Raw genomic sequence first — 14834 nt, 5'->3', positions numbered from 1 at the left:
TAATTTCTGCTGTACAGCAACGTGACTCGGTTCTACACATATATACATTCCTTTTTGTATTTTTTCCATTATGGTTTACCCCCAGGAGATTGGCTATAGTTCCCTATGCTATACAGTAGGACCTTGTTGTTGAATCCATCTACTAACCCCAAACTCCCAATCCATCCCTCCCTCACCCCCACCCCGCCCCTTGGCAACCACAAGTCTGTTCTCTATGTCCATGAGTCTGTTTGTTTAGTAGATAGGTTCATTTGTGTCATAGTTTAGATTCCACATATCAGTGATATCATATGGTATTTGTCTTTCTGGCTGACTTCGTATAATCACTAGTTGTTCCATGTTGCTGCAAATGGCATTATTTCACATTTTTATGGCCGAGTAGTACTCCTTTGTATATATGTACCATATTTTCATCCACTCCTCTGCTGATGGACCTTTAGGTTGTTTCCATGCCAGGCGTGAGCCAGCTGGCAACTCCAGGCTTGGCCCCGCGCTGCACGGCACGCAGACCCATCATTCTGAAGGGCTGGGGCCCGGCTGGGCGGAGGCACGATAGCGGCCACACCTGCACTCTTCCGTATTGCGCCAGAGCTCATAAGTAGGAACGCACAGCACCACGCTTTTAAGAAACACAGTAGGAAAAGTGCAATTCTGCATCCCTTTATTTATAAACACGTTGGCAATGCCGTGTCCCGTTGGCGAGCAGGAGTGGGTCTGGAGCGGGGCGGGGGGGGGGGCATGTGCGGGGGTAGGGGGGGGTTGGGGAGGGGTGGGGCTGATTCCGGAAGTTCGCGTTATTCAGCACCAGAGCAGATGCTTGGGCGTAAGGTCGGGCTTTAACCCAGACGAGTCGTCGTCTTGTCTCACGTGTACAGCATAGTCTTAAGTATGTATGATCTTATGGCTTTGTCCCGGGACACACTGCAGGGACACAACAAAAAACTCAAGTCTAGAGAGAAAGTAAAAGTTGCAAACGCCTCATGAGCTCATTGTGTTTTTTTAAAAAAGGACAAATCTGATGGCCAAGACTAGTGCTGAACGGATGCCTGAGGAACAGGGACATCTTTGCTCCCTTCGGGTTCATCTGATTCAGCTGAGTGTAGGTCGCCATCTCGCAATCTCTCCCTGGGGTATGCCTGGGTGGTAAGTCCCGAAGATGGAGAGAACGAATCCATGCTCTTCCCGTCCCTCCCTCCAAGGATGGACTCTCAGTAACTCCAGCCTAAGGCATGGAGCAAGCTGGCCATCCCGCAGCTGTGTCTCTTCCCCGCACAGCAGGTCAGAAGGCAGACTTAGGTCTTGGGATCACTCCTCTTGGGGCTGGTTTCCTTTGCCTTTGTAAAGTCCTGGCCCACGGGAGTTGGCTTGCCAGAGACGGGCCATTCAATGTGACTATGACATTACAGTTGCCCCATGTTTTTAGCTGGTGAACATTTGATTTCAGGGTCCCCAGGAGGAAGATGTGGCAGCTAATGGAGAAGGGCTGAAATGGGGAAGCTGGACGGGGTGGGGGGACGGGAACCCACATCCTGCACAGGTACCCACTAACCTTGGGTGTCTGTGAAAGAAAGCCTGGCTTCTTTACCTGTTAGGGAGTGAGTGACACTTGTAAGGGAGCGGAAAGGAAGTACGCCCCCCCTCCTGCCCATCTTCATGTAACCTGCCTCCTTCCATGACCTAAACTGTTCTTCCCAGCCCTCAGTCTGAAGCTTCCTTCCCTGTCTAGGGCAAAAGAACCTTTCCTTGCTTTTTGTCATTCCCGCTTACCTCTGCAAGCTTGTGTCACACTTTGTACGTCTCTCATTCCAGCCTTAACGCACTCTTGGCCATTACTATTGAGTGGCCGGCCCAAACAAAGAGCCGCCCCATCTCCTCCCAAGCAGGAGAGGAGGGGCAGGGACAAACTGGTGGCCAGGACGCATCAAAAGTTGGGTTGCAGAATCTCCTCATTCCTTCTCAGTAATCTCGTAGCCTTAGGGTGGGGAGGTATTGTTACAGGTCAGGAGGGGGACAGAGGGTGAGACCTAGAATCCACTTGTGGGTTGTTACGGCCCATCCCTGGGATATCCCAGGCATTGGTCATTTCCCATAATTGGCAGCTAGGATGGCACTGAATCTGATGAGTTATATAAGCGGCACCTGTCAGTGTGGTGTGTGAGGCCGCAAACTTAGAATCTGCCTGATACATCAATTCCAAGCTATTTGCTCCAGAGCGGGAATCAGGTAAAAGTGGATTCATCTGCTCTGGGCCGTGGCAACAGCCCATAAAAGGCATTCCCAGGAGAGTTTCCCCTACAAAGGGAGGCCCTGAAACGGTTTGAGCGCGCAGATTCTCTTTCACCTACTTGCCTTTCTCTAGGCACCTCTTTCTCCTTTTCTCTTCCCTTGTTCTGACTGCCTTGCCTTCCCCAGCGGGCCTCCTCACCCTGTCACCACTCAGGAGATGGTGGGCATACATGCCCAGTGTGCCCTGGGTACATGACGGGAGAGAGACCAAACGGGCACAGTGGAAGAACGGGGCCTTTGCCCCTCTCAGCAGAGCAGTGCTGTGGGCCTTGACGGCGACAAGTTTTCTTCGCACGTGCCGTGTTCCCACCAGCTCTCTGCCCTGTGAGTGCTCGACACGGTTCCGGAGGAAATGCCCAGACAAGGGGGTTCCCAGCCAGCTTAGCCGCACGGTTTTGCTTCCCAACAAACACCACTTATCTCCAGGTGGGTAGGGAGGTAGTTCAACCCCAACACGAGGGGGAAAGGCATGCCACCTTCCTTCACTGGTTGCCCCACTTGTCACCCAGAAGGCTGTTTCCCAAGGTCTCTGAAAGGGAGAGTTTCTGTCACGAGATGCCGGGCTCTGTCCGCAAGTTGCTGTGTCGGGCCTCTGGCTTTACTGGGACAGCCGGGCAATGCCTCTTCTACTCAAGAGTGCAGTTCTACATCTTGCCTCTACCTGCTCATTTCTACCTGTGCTTAGGGGACAGTAACTTGAGACAACTCAGCAGGCATACTTAGCGTCTTCATCCCATTTGAAACCTAGGGCCGGGGAGGTGGGTAATTACAGGACTACCTGGAACATCCGGATGCTGAGGTCCGGCTGAGGTTTCCACCTCGCTCGGCGAAACTATTCAGAGCCTTCCTCTACCCAGGAAGATGATGGGAGGCTGTGAGCACAACATGCTGATTTCGTGGCTGGGACATTTCTACGGGAATGCAGGATGAGCTGACGAAGTGCCCAAGTCACAAGGGAACCAGGTAGTTCTTAAGACCAAGGGTTTCAGCAGGGTATTAGGGTGAGAGCAGTAGAAGGGGATAATGTAAAATGCCACCACCATAGATTCATATTGCACATGGTACACACCCTGGATGGCGTATTGGGAGCATACATAGAACAGATACGTGCAGGTAGCACCCCCTATTGGTATACTATGTGGTTTGGTACATCAAACCGTTACTTGAGGTCTATGAAACTGTTAACTGGTCAGAAATGGGAAAAGCCATTCCATAATAGCATCCTTGAAGGAGAAGCTTCAGGACACATCTACCACCTGCTAAACTTGGAGCCAAAGCAAAGCGGCTCCTTTATATACATATACACACACATATACATATATATATATGTATGTATATATATGATGTTCTGTTTTGTTGCATTTCCCACAGATTAAGGTAGTTTCTGGAAAACAAGTCAAACCAATGATGAAAGAGTACAACCAGGAGACATTACGCCTTAGGTGGCGTTCTCCTTGACAAAACTGTCCTTGGAATAAGAAGTTGAGGTTCACGCTAGGTGACCTTTGATATACGTAGCCTAAAGCAAGGCTTGGTCTAGACGCCGCGTTCCTGGAACTGGAAAGAATTGATGTGTTGCAACATCAGGTCTCGTGGCTAAACTGAGAAGGTTGGCCTTTGTCTGTAGCTTGACTATTTCAGAAGCACTGTGCCACCTCTACTGGAAACAACTTTATTCTGGTAGAGCTCGGGTGGTAGGAGGCAACGTGCAGGGCCCTTAGGAGCTGGAAGTAGATTGAGGGAGCAGACGCTTCCACAGGTGGTATGCTTGGTGGGGGCCAGTGCAAGGACCAAAGCAGAAGGCACGCCACTCAGTGCAAGTCTCCCAGGGGTGCTCTTCATCTTTCCTTAGCAAGGTTAAAGTAGTGGTTCTAGATGATGCTAAGAAGGTTTGTATAGGTTGTCTGGCGGGAAACCTCCATGCAGAGTCCAAGTCTTAGGCTGAGTGGAGACTGACGGAGAGCTGGTCTCAAGGCCTTCCCTTAGCAGAGCTCAGGGTCTCCTGGCCGAGCTGCAGCTCCCACGCCACTCAGGCATCCCCCGTGCCCCCGCCCTCCCCCCAGCCTGGGTGGCGTGGCTCTTGTTTTCTCCCAGCAGCCTTTACTTCTCATCTTCATCCCCCTCACTCATGCTGCTGATGGAGGCTGAGGCGGCTTTGGGTGAGGAGGGGGGTGAGGTTTTGTTCGGGAGCCACGAGAAGGTGGGCGACGGGGAGCGTGAAGGGGACCGGCTCCTGGTGGGGCTGCTCACAGGGCTCTGCTTCGGGGACAAGGCCTGCAGCATCCGGCTACTCCTCTCCTGGAACATCTGCTTCTAGAGAGAGAAGGGAGAGAAGGCGTCTGTTAAAGGAGCCTTCTGAGGCGGGAGGGAAACAAACAAGGCAGGAAGGACAGCTGCTGCTCTAAGTACCTGCATGCACAAACGCAGGCTCGCATGACAGCCCGTGTTCCCCAGACTATCTCTGGGGAGGGGCTGAGTGAGATTCTGGGGCAGGAAGATGCTGCCACATCAGATTATCCTCCCGGCTGGTTCTTGGGGCTCATCCCTTCTTACCACCTTTTCCTCCATCTCCAAATCGAACTGCTATCTGATGTGCCAGGCAAATGGCAATGTCCTCGGTACTTCGAAGTGCAGCAGGAAATAAAACAAAAATCCCTATCCTCATGGATATGAGGGAGGAATCACACGATAAACAAAATATGAGGTGTGTCAGATGGAACTATGGTCTGAGAGAAAACTACAACGAGAGAGGTTAGCAGATTGGGGTGTGGGCCGGGGAGACAGGTGGGCTGCAAAGGTCAGTAGGGCGCTCAGGGAAGGCCTCACTGAGAAGATGCTGTCTGAGCAGAGACCTGAAAGAGGTGAGGAGGGGACTACATGAATGGCAATCGGGGGGAAGCACGTTCCAGACAGAACTCCGAGAAGGGAGCATGCAGTGCACGTCCCAGGACAAGCAAGGAGACCCTGTGGGCTGGAGTGGAGTTACCTGGGTGAGGAGGGGCATGGGGGGAAGAAAAGGATAAAGTTGGTGGTCGTATCGAAGCTGGGGCTTCAGTGACATGCGGGAAGATGGGGTGGAGATGGGTGGTGAGCCCGTGGGGCTGGGTGAGGACTGGCTTTCCAAACAGAAGGTGCTAAGTAGACAGGGCTAAGCATAACTGCTTGGCCTGACTGGGCCCCAAGTGCCTATAGGGTGACAGTAGTTGAGGCTGGAGCACCAGGAGGAGGATGGATTTCTCCTGAGGAGCTCCTGGAAGATTTTAATCAAGAGAAGGGTATGGTAAGATTGGTGATGTAGAAATACCTTTGGGTATGAGCATAAAAGCAAAAAAAGAAACCATTAAAAAAAAAGATTGATGTTTGGCTGTATAGAAAATTTAAAACTTCTGTACCTAAAAAAAAAACAACAAACCACTATGAAATAATGTACAAGGCAAATGAAAAAAAGGGGGAGGGCTTCCCTAGTGGCGCAGTGGTTGAGAGTGTGCCTGCCGATGCCGGGTACACGGGTTCGTGCCCCGGTCCGGGAAGATCCCACATGCCGCGGAGCAGGCTGGGCCCATGAGCCATGGCCGCTGAGCCTGTGCGTCCGGAGCCTGTGCTCCACAACGGGAGAGGCCACAACAGTGAGAGGCCCACGTACTGCCAAAAAGAAAGGGGGGGGGGAATTTTTGCAACATTTAAATACAAATAAAGCATTTTAGTATATAAACAGAGCTTAGAAACCAAAAAGAATATAACGACCATTTGGCACATACAGGTAACTCACAAAAGACTTATAAATGAACTCTAAAAAATGTTTGGCATCACTAATAAACTAACGCAAAGTGATGGGAGATACCTCTTTTAATATATCAGATTGCTAAAGATATTTTTCATCTTCCCAACCTTTTAAAAGTTTTTCCAGTTTTGAGATAGAATTGACATACAATTCAATAGTATGAACAACTGAACTTCTCTTTCTGGTTCTTAAACTATATACGTTTAAGGTGTACAGCATAATGATTTCACTTAAATCGTGAAATAATTACTACAATAAGGTTAGTTAACATCCATCATCTCATATGGATACAAATATTTTTTCCTTGTGATGAACACTCTTAGGATGTACTCTCAAAACCTGTATATATACCATACAGCAATGTTAACTACGGTGATCATGTTGTACATTACATGCCTAGTACTTACTTATAACTGGAAATTTGTACCTTTTGATCCCCTTCATGCAATTTCCCCTCCCCATACTCCCTACCTCTGGTAAACACAATCTGTCAGTGAAATCATACAGTATTTGTCTTTCTCTGACTTATTTCACTTGGCAAAATGCCCTCAAGGTCCATCCGTGTTATCACAAATGGTGGGATTTCCTCCTTTTATATGGATGAGTAATAATCCATTGTGTGTGTGTGTGTGTGTGTGTGTGTATAAACCACAACTTTGTCCATTCATCCATTGACAGACACTTAGGTTGTTTCCATGTCTTCAGTATTACCAATAATGCTGCCATGAACACAGGGGTGCAGTTATCTCTTCAACACAGTGTTTTCATTTCCTTCAGATATAACAGTTGACCCTTGAACAATGGGGGGGTTATGGATGCTGACCCTCTGCTGTCGAAAGATCGGTGTAAAACATTGGAGTTGGCCCTCGGCGTTCACAGTTCTATGTTTGTGGATTCAACCAACTGTAGATCATGTAGTAACTTAGTATTTAATACTGAAAACAATCCAAGTATAAGTGGACCCATGCAGTTCAAACCTGTTCAAGGGTCAACTGTATTCCCACAAGTGGAAATTCTGGATCATATTTTGAATTTTTTGAGGAACCTTCATAATGTTTCCATATTGGTTGTACCAGTTGACAATCCCACCAGCAGTGCACAAGCATTCCCTTTTCTCTACATACTTGCCAGCATTTGTTCTCTTGTCTTTTTATTGCTCACACTCTAACAGGTGTGAGATAATATCTCATTGTGGTTTCGATCTGCATTTCCCTGTTGATTTAGTGATGTTGAACATCTTTTCATGTACTTGTTAACCATTGGTATATCTTCTTTGGAAAAATGTCTTTTCAGGTCCTTTGCCCATTTTTAAATTGGATTACTTGGTTTTTTGCTACTCAACTCTATGAGATCTTTATATATTTTGGATGTTAATTCCTTATCAGATACATGGTTTGTAAATATTTTTTCCCTTTCCGTAGGCTATCTTTTAATTTTGTAGGTGGTTTCTTTTGCCATGCAAAATTTTTCAGTTTGATGTAGTCTCATTTATTTTGTTGCTTGTGCCTTAGGTGTCATATCCAAAAAATCATTGCCAAGACCCATGTCAAGGAGTTTTGCTCTGATGTTTTCTACTGGGAATTTTATGGATTGTGATCTCACATTGAAATCCTTAATCTAGTTCAAGTCAATTTTCGTGGGTGGTGTAAGATAGGGGTCTACTTTCATTCTTTTACATGTAAATGTCCAATTTTCTAGCACCATTTATTGAAGATACTGTCTTTTCTCTAGTGAGTATTTTTGGCTCCCTTGCATGGGTTTACTCCTGGGATCTCAATTCTGTTTTGTTGGTCTATGTGTCTGTTATTATGCCACTGTCATACTGTTTTGATTACTACAGCTTTATAGTATAGTTTGAAAGCAAGAAGTGTGATGCCTCCCACTTTGTTCTTCTTTCTCAAGATTGTTTTGGCTGTCCACACAGGGTCTTTTGTGCTTCCATATAAATTTTAGGACTTTTTTTCTATTTCTGAAAAAAAATGCCATTAGAATCTTGATGGGAATTGCATTGAATCTATAGATGGCTTTGGATAGTATGGACATTTTAACAATTCTCTCAATCCATGAGCATGGGATATCTTTCCAGTTATTGGTGTCTTCTTGGATTTCTTTCTTCAGTGTCTTGTAGCTTTCAGTGCAGAGATCTTTCACCTCCTTGGTTAAATTAAGTATACTATTCCTTTTTTTTTTGTGGTACGCGGGCCTATCACTGTTGTGGCCTCTCCCGCTGTGGAGCACAGGCTCCGGACACGCAGGCTCAGCGGCCATGGCTCACGGGCCCAGCCGCTCTGTGGCATGTGGGATCTTCCCAGACCGGGGCACGAACCCACGTCCCCTGCATCGGCAGGCGGACTCTCAACCACTGCACCACCAGGGAAGCCCCAGTATTCTATTCTTTTTGATGCTACTGTAAATGGGATAATTTAAGTCCCTTTTCCAGATAATTCATTATCAGTGTACAGAAATGCTACTGATTTTTGTATGTTAATTTTGTATCCTGCAACTTTACTGAATTGATTAGATCTCGCAGTTTACTGATGGAGTCTCTAGAATTTTCTATGTATAAAATCATGTCATATGCAAATAGAGACTATTTTACTTCTTCCTTTCCAATCCTAATGCCTTTTATATCTTTTTCTTGCCTGACTGCTCTGGCTAGGACTTTGAGTACTATGTTAAATAGGAGTGGTGAGAGTGGGCAGCCTTGCCTTGTTCCTGATTTTAGAGGACAAGTTTTTAACCTTTCACAATTGAGTATGATGTTAGCTGTCATATATGGCCTTTATTATGTTGTGGTATATTCCTTCTATACCTAGTTTGTAGTTTTTAACAACTGTCATAAATAGTTGTTAAATTTTGTCAAATGCTTTTTGAGCATCTATAGGGATGATCATATGATTTTTTCCCTTTCATTCTATTAATTGATGCATCACATTGATGGATTTGTGTCTGAACTATCCTTGCATCTCAGGGATAAATCCCACTTGGTCATGGCAAAAGATCTTTTTAATGTGCTGCTGAATTCAGTTTGCTAGTATTTTACTGAGAATTTTTGCATCTATATTCATAAGGGATATTGGCCTATGGTTTTCTTTTCTGAGAGTGTCCTTTTCTGGCTTTGGTATGAGGGTAATGCTGATCTTGTAAAACGAGTTTGGGAGTTTCCCACCTCCTCAGTATTTTGGGAAGAGTTTGAGAAGGATTGGCATTAATTCTTCTTCAAATGCTTGCTAAAATTCACCAGTGAAGCCATCTGGTCCTGGGCTTTTCTTCATTGGGAGATTTTTGGTTAATGATTCAATCTCCTTAATACTAATCGGTCTGTCCAGATTTTCTCTTTCTTCCTGATTCAGTCTTGTTAGGTTGTATGTTTCTAAAAATGTGTCCATTTATTCTAGTTTGTCCAGTTTGTTGGTGTATAAATTGTTCATAGTAGCCTCTTATAATCCTTTGTATTTCTGTGGTATCAGTGGTAATGTCTCCCTTTTCATTTATAATTTTGTTGATTTGAGTCCTCTCTCTTTGTTTCTTGGTGAGTCTAGCTAAAGGTCTGACAACCTTGTTTATCTTTTCCAAGGACTAACTCTTAGTTTTGTTAAAGTGTTGTTAACCTTTTCTATTGTCTTCCTATTCTCTATCTCATTTGTTTCTGCTCTAATCTTTATTTCCTTCCTTCTGCTAACTTTGGGCTCAGTTTGTTCTGCTCTTTCTGGTTCCTTAAGGTATAGAGTTACGTTATTTGAGACTTTTCTTATTTCTTAATGTAGGCATTTATTGCTATGAACTTCCCTCTTTGAATTGCTTTTGGTGCATGCCATAAGTTTTGGTATGTAGTATTTCCATTTTTCATTTGTCTCAAGATAAATTATTTCCCCTTTCATTTCTTCTTTGATGGGTCAGGAGAATATTTTTTCATTTCCATGTATTTGTGAATTTTCTAGTTTTCTTCCTGTTACTGATTTCTAGTTTCATACCATTGTGGTCAGAGAAGATACTTGGTATGATTTCAATATTCTTAAATTTGCTTAGACTTGTTTTGTGGCCTAACATATGGTCTATTCTAAAAAATGTTCCATATGCACTTAGGAGTGTATATTTGGCTTTTATTGGATAGAATATCCTGTATATGTCCCTTAGGTTCAGTTGATCTATAGCGTTGTTCATATCCACTGTTTCCTTATTGATTCCCTGTGTGGATGATCTATCCATTGTTGAGAGTGGGATATTAAAGTCCCCAACTATTATTGTATTGATGTTTCTCAGTTTAGGTCTGCTTTATATATTTGGGTGCTCCAACGTTGGATGCATAAATATCTACAATTATTATATCTTCTTGATGGATTGACCGCTTTATCATTATATGTTGACATTCTTTGTCTCTTTGTACTGTTTTTACTATAAAGTCTATTTTGTCTCATGTAAGTACACCTACCCCTGACTTCTTAAAATATACCATTTGCTTGGATTATCTTTTTCCACCCCTTTTTTTTCTGTTTTTTTAAATTTTATTTTTTAATTTTTAAATCTAATTTAATTTTTTTATACAGCAGGTTGTTATTAGTTATCTATTTTATACATATTAGTGTATACATGTCAATCCCAATCTCCCAGTTCATCCCACCACCACCACCCCCCCTGCCACTTTCCCCCCTTGGTGTCCCTACATTTGTTCTCTACATCTGTGTCTCTATTTCTGCCCTGCAAACCGGTTCATCTGTACCATTTTTCTAGGTTCCACATATATGCGTTAATATATGATATTTGTTTTTCTCTTTCTGACTACTTCACTCTGTATGACAGTCTCCAGATCCATCCACGTCTCTACAAATGACCCAATTTCTTTCCTTTTTATAGCTGAGTAATATTCCACGGTATATATGTACCACATCTTCTTGATCCATTACGTCTGTCGATGGGCATTTAGATTGCTTCCATGACATGGCTATTGTAAATAGCGCTGCAATGAACATTGGGGTGCATGTGTCTTTTTGAATTATCGTTTTCTCTGGGTATATGCCCAGTAGTGCGATTGCTGGGTCATATGTAATTCTATTTTCAGTTTTTTAAGGAACGTCCATACTGTTGTCCATATTGGCTAGATCAATTTACATTCCCATCAACAGTGCAAGAGGGTTCCCTTTCTCCACACCCTCTCCAGCATTTGTTGCTTGTAGATTTTCTGATGATGCCCATTCTAACTGGTGTGAGGTGATACCTCATTGTAGTTTTGATTTGCGTTTCTCTAATAATTAGTGACGTTGAGCAGCTTTTCATGTGCTTCTTGGCCATCTGTGTGTCTTCTTTGGAGAAATGTCTATTTAGGTCTTCTGCCCATTTTTGGATTGGGTTGTTTGTTTTTTTTAATATTGAGCTTCACTCCTTTATTTTCAGTCTGTGTGTGTCTTTAAGGTTAAAGTGTACCTCTTGTGGGCAACATATTGTCGGATCTTGGTTTTTTTTTTTTAACCATTTAGCCATTCTGTATCTTTTGATTGCAGAATCTAGTCCATTTATGTTAAAAGTAATTATTGATAGGGAAGGACTTATTATTGCCATTCTGTTAATTGTTTTCTAGCTGTTTTGTAGTTCCTCTGTTCCTTGTTTCATATTTTGCTGTGTTTTTTGTGTGTGTTTTGATGTCTTTTGGTAACAGTATGCTTTGACAACTTTATCATGTTCTTTTGTGTAAATACTAAGGTTTTTGCCTTATCATTACCATGAGGCTTACATAGACTATGTTAAAATAATAACACACTATTTTAAACTGATAATGACTTAAGTTCAATAGACTTCCTAAACTTTACTTTTGCTTGTCCTCTCCCTCACATTTTAGGTTATTGTTGCTGGACAGTTGATATATTATTAAATATTGTGTAACCAATATCAAATTATTGTAGTCATGGTTATTTTTACTATGTTTTCTAACTTTTTAAAGTATTATTTACTTATTTATTTATTTATTTATTTATGGCTTCATTGGATCTTCATTGCTGTGTGCAGGCTTTCTCTAGTTGTGGCGACTGGGGTCTACTCTTTGTTGTGGTGTGCAGGCTTCTCATTGCAGTGGCTTCTCATTGCAGAGCACGGGCTCTAGGCATGCGGGCTTCAGTAGCTGTGGCACACGGCCTCAGTAGTTGTGGCTCTAGTCTCTAGAGTACAGGCTCTATAGTTTGGTGCACAGGCATGTGGGATCTTCCCAGACCAGGGATCAAACCCGTGTCCCCTGCATTGGCAGGCAGATTCTCAACCACTGCACCAGCAGGGAAGTCCTGTTTTCTAACCTTTAATGTACAGTTATGTGAATTATGTACCACTGTTACATTATAGAATCTAACTTTGACTATATAATTACCATTACCAGTGAGTTTTATGCTACCTTCTTATGTTTTATGATGTTATTTAGTGTCCTTTTACTCAAAGAACTCCCTTTAGCCTTTCTTGTAAGGCAGATCTAGTGGTGATAAACTCCCTCAGGTTTTGTTTCTTCAGGAATACCTTTATCTCTCCTTCATTTCTGAAGGATAGCTTTGCCAGGCATAGAATTCTTGCTTGATGGTTTTTTTTCAAAAATTTGAATATACCATTCCATTCTCTCCCGACATCAGACGTTTCTGTTGAGAAATCTACCAGAAGTCTTATGAGGGTTCCAGTGTTTGTAATTTCTCTTTTCTCTTGCTGCTTTCAAAATTCTTTGTCTTTGACTTTTGACAATTTAATTATAATCTCAGTGTAGCCCTACTCAGGTTTAACCTATTTGGTGTCCTTTGTGCCTTATGGATCTGGATGTCCCTTTCTCTCCCAAGTTGTGGGAAGTTTTCAGCCATTATTGATTTAAATAATACACTTTGTCTCTTTATCTTCTCCTTCTGGAATTCCCATAATGTACATACTGTTTCTTTTGATTGTGTCCTGTAATTCCCATAGGTTTTATTCACTCTTCTTCATTGTTTTTTTCTTTTTCCTCCTGACTGGATAGTTTCTTGACTTCTAGGTTTCTTGTGCCTAGTAGAGTCTGCTTTTGAAGCTCATTGTTGAGTTCTTCAGTCATTGTATTTTTCAGCTCTAGGGTTTCTGTTTGGGGTTGTTTTTTTTTTTTGATGGTTCCTATTTCTTTGAGTTTCTCATTTTGTTCATGTATGGTTTTGCTAATTGTGTTGTCTGTGTGTGCTTGTAGTTCACTAAACTTCTTTGGGAGGATTATTCTGAATTCTTTGCCTGAAAGTTCAGAGATGTCCATTTATTTAGGGTCAGTAGTTGGAGCTTTATTAGTTTCCTTTGCTGTCATATTAACCATATTTTTGATCCTTGATTTCTTACATTGGTATATGCACATTTGAGTAAGTGGTCTTCTCTTCCAGACTTTACATGTGTACTTTGGCAGAGACAGCTCAGTTTGGGTTTCTGGATGTGTTTGCTGGTAACATCCTTGGGCAGGAATGGTATGCTATCAGGGTTTATTTTGGGGTGAGGCCACTGCCCAAGTTCTGAGGTGACGGGGCAGGGAGGGCTTGCTGCTGCCTGAGAACAGTTGGATAGGACTGCTGATTTGGTTCCCTGCACAAGTGAGGCTGGAGCTTGGGCTCCACAGCTTCCTGGGTTTTCTGGTCAGGATAACTAGATGGTCATGACTGGGTACTATACTCACCGGTAGGTGAGGCCATGAATTACCTTCTCTTCCCTGGTAGGGCAGCAGAATAGGCTCCAGGGCCTGTACGGCTTGTTGTTTGGGGACCTGAGTCAGGCAAGAGTGTGTACTGAATTCCCTGGCCAGACAGGGCCACCAGTTTTGCTCTCTGTTCAAGTGCCACTGTACACAGGGTTGTTGGATGAGCTAGGCAGCTTCCCGTGTGCTCTAGTTAGATTCTGTGGTCGGGTGGGCTGCAAGGTGTATTCAGCAACGAGTGGGGCTGGGAATTAGGTTCCCTTCCTGGGCACGGTGGGAGAACTAATTCCAAGGCCAGAAAGGCTCTTTGTGGGTGGTCTTGATTCAAGCTGACCTGCACCCTAAGTTCCGTAGCTGAACACAGCCACTGGCTTTGCTCTGCCGTCTGTCAGCTCTGCCTGCCAGACTCTGTGCTCAAGTATTGCTGGGCTATGCAGCTTCCCAGGTGTTCTCGCAAGGCTTTCTGGTTGGGTGGGGCTGGGACCTTCATTCAGCAGTCAGTGGGGGTTAAAACTCAGCTCCGCTGCATGCGTGGGGACAGACCGGGCTCCAGGGCCAAAAATCTTTGTTTGAGGACCCAAATCAGACAGACTTGGACTCCACTGAGTTCCCAGGTCAGATGGTGCCAATGACTCGACTCTGCAGATGGACAAAGTGGCTGGCTGGGGCTACTACTTGGGCACTGCACATAGGAACTTGGTCCGCCAAGATCAGAGTGCTGGTTGTGGCATGATGAGATCCTCAGTGGTCAAGTCCTTCAGATTCCTCTGCAGTCACCATGGGGTAAGACCAGAGGTGGTCTCGCAAGAAAGAACCCACAGTGCCGGGAGAGCTGGATGTCCATCTGGGCCTCTTTCGCCACTGGAGGAACCAGAGGCTCGGGGGAGATTTCTCCACGGTGCCATGCTGGCCTGGGGGAGGGGCAGTACGGTGAGCACGTAGCGGCTCCTCTTACCCTTCTAATGCCACCTGTCTTGGTCTCTGTAGTGCAGGGCGTGCTCCAGCCTCACCCAAGTGTTCTAGGATTCTCTCAGTGGTGTCTTCTCTGTGAATAGTTCTTCTTGTGAGGGAGAACAAAGTCAGGAATGACCTATGTTGCCATCT

General features: G+C 44.3%; 1 protein-coding gene and 1 long non-coding RNA gene across 2 annotated transcripts in view; one reads left to right on the top strand and one right to left on the bottom strand.

The window, feature by feature from the left end:
• The window catches only part of LOC113614857 (uncharacterized), a 39563-nt gene that overhangs the window by 4655 nt on the left and 20074 nt on the right, over positions 1 to 14834 (top strand). The gene's annotated exons all lie outside the window — the stretch shown is intronic.
• The window catches only part of PCYT1B (phosphate cytidylyltransferase 1B, choline), a 129557-nt gene continuing 115016 nt past the window's right edge, over positions 294 to 14834 (bottom strand). Inside the window, exon 8 of the mRNA XM_027096707.1 lies at positions 294 to 4599. Within this exon, the coding sequence (XP_026952508.1) occupies positions 4387 to 4599 (213 nt within the window). The 3' untranslated portion in view covers positions 294 to 4386. The remainder of the gene's footprint in view (positions 4600 to 14834) is intronic.

Source organism: Aethalodelphis obliquidens, unplaced genomic scaffold (assembly GCF_003676395.1).
Source record: "Aethalodelphis obliquidens isolate GAN/ISIS:26980383/991018 unplaced genomic scaffold, ASM367639v1 scaffold107, whole genome shotgun sequence".
Lineage (NCBI taxonomy): Eukaryota > Metazoa > Chordata > Mammalia > Artiodactyla > Delphinidae > Aethalodelphis > Aethalodelphis obliquidens.
Note: the sequence above shows the minus strand (reverse complement) of the source record. Positions and strands in the feature narration are given on the sequence as shown.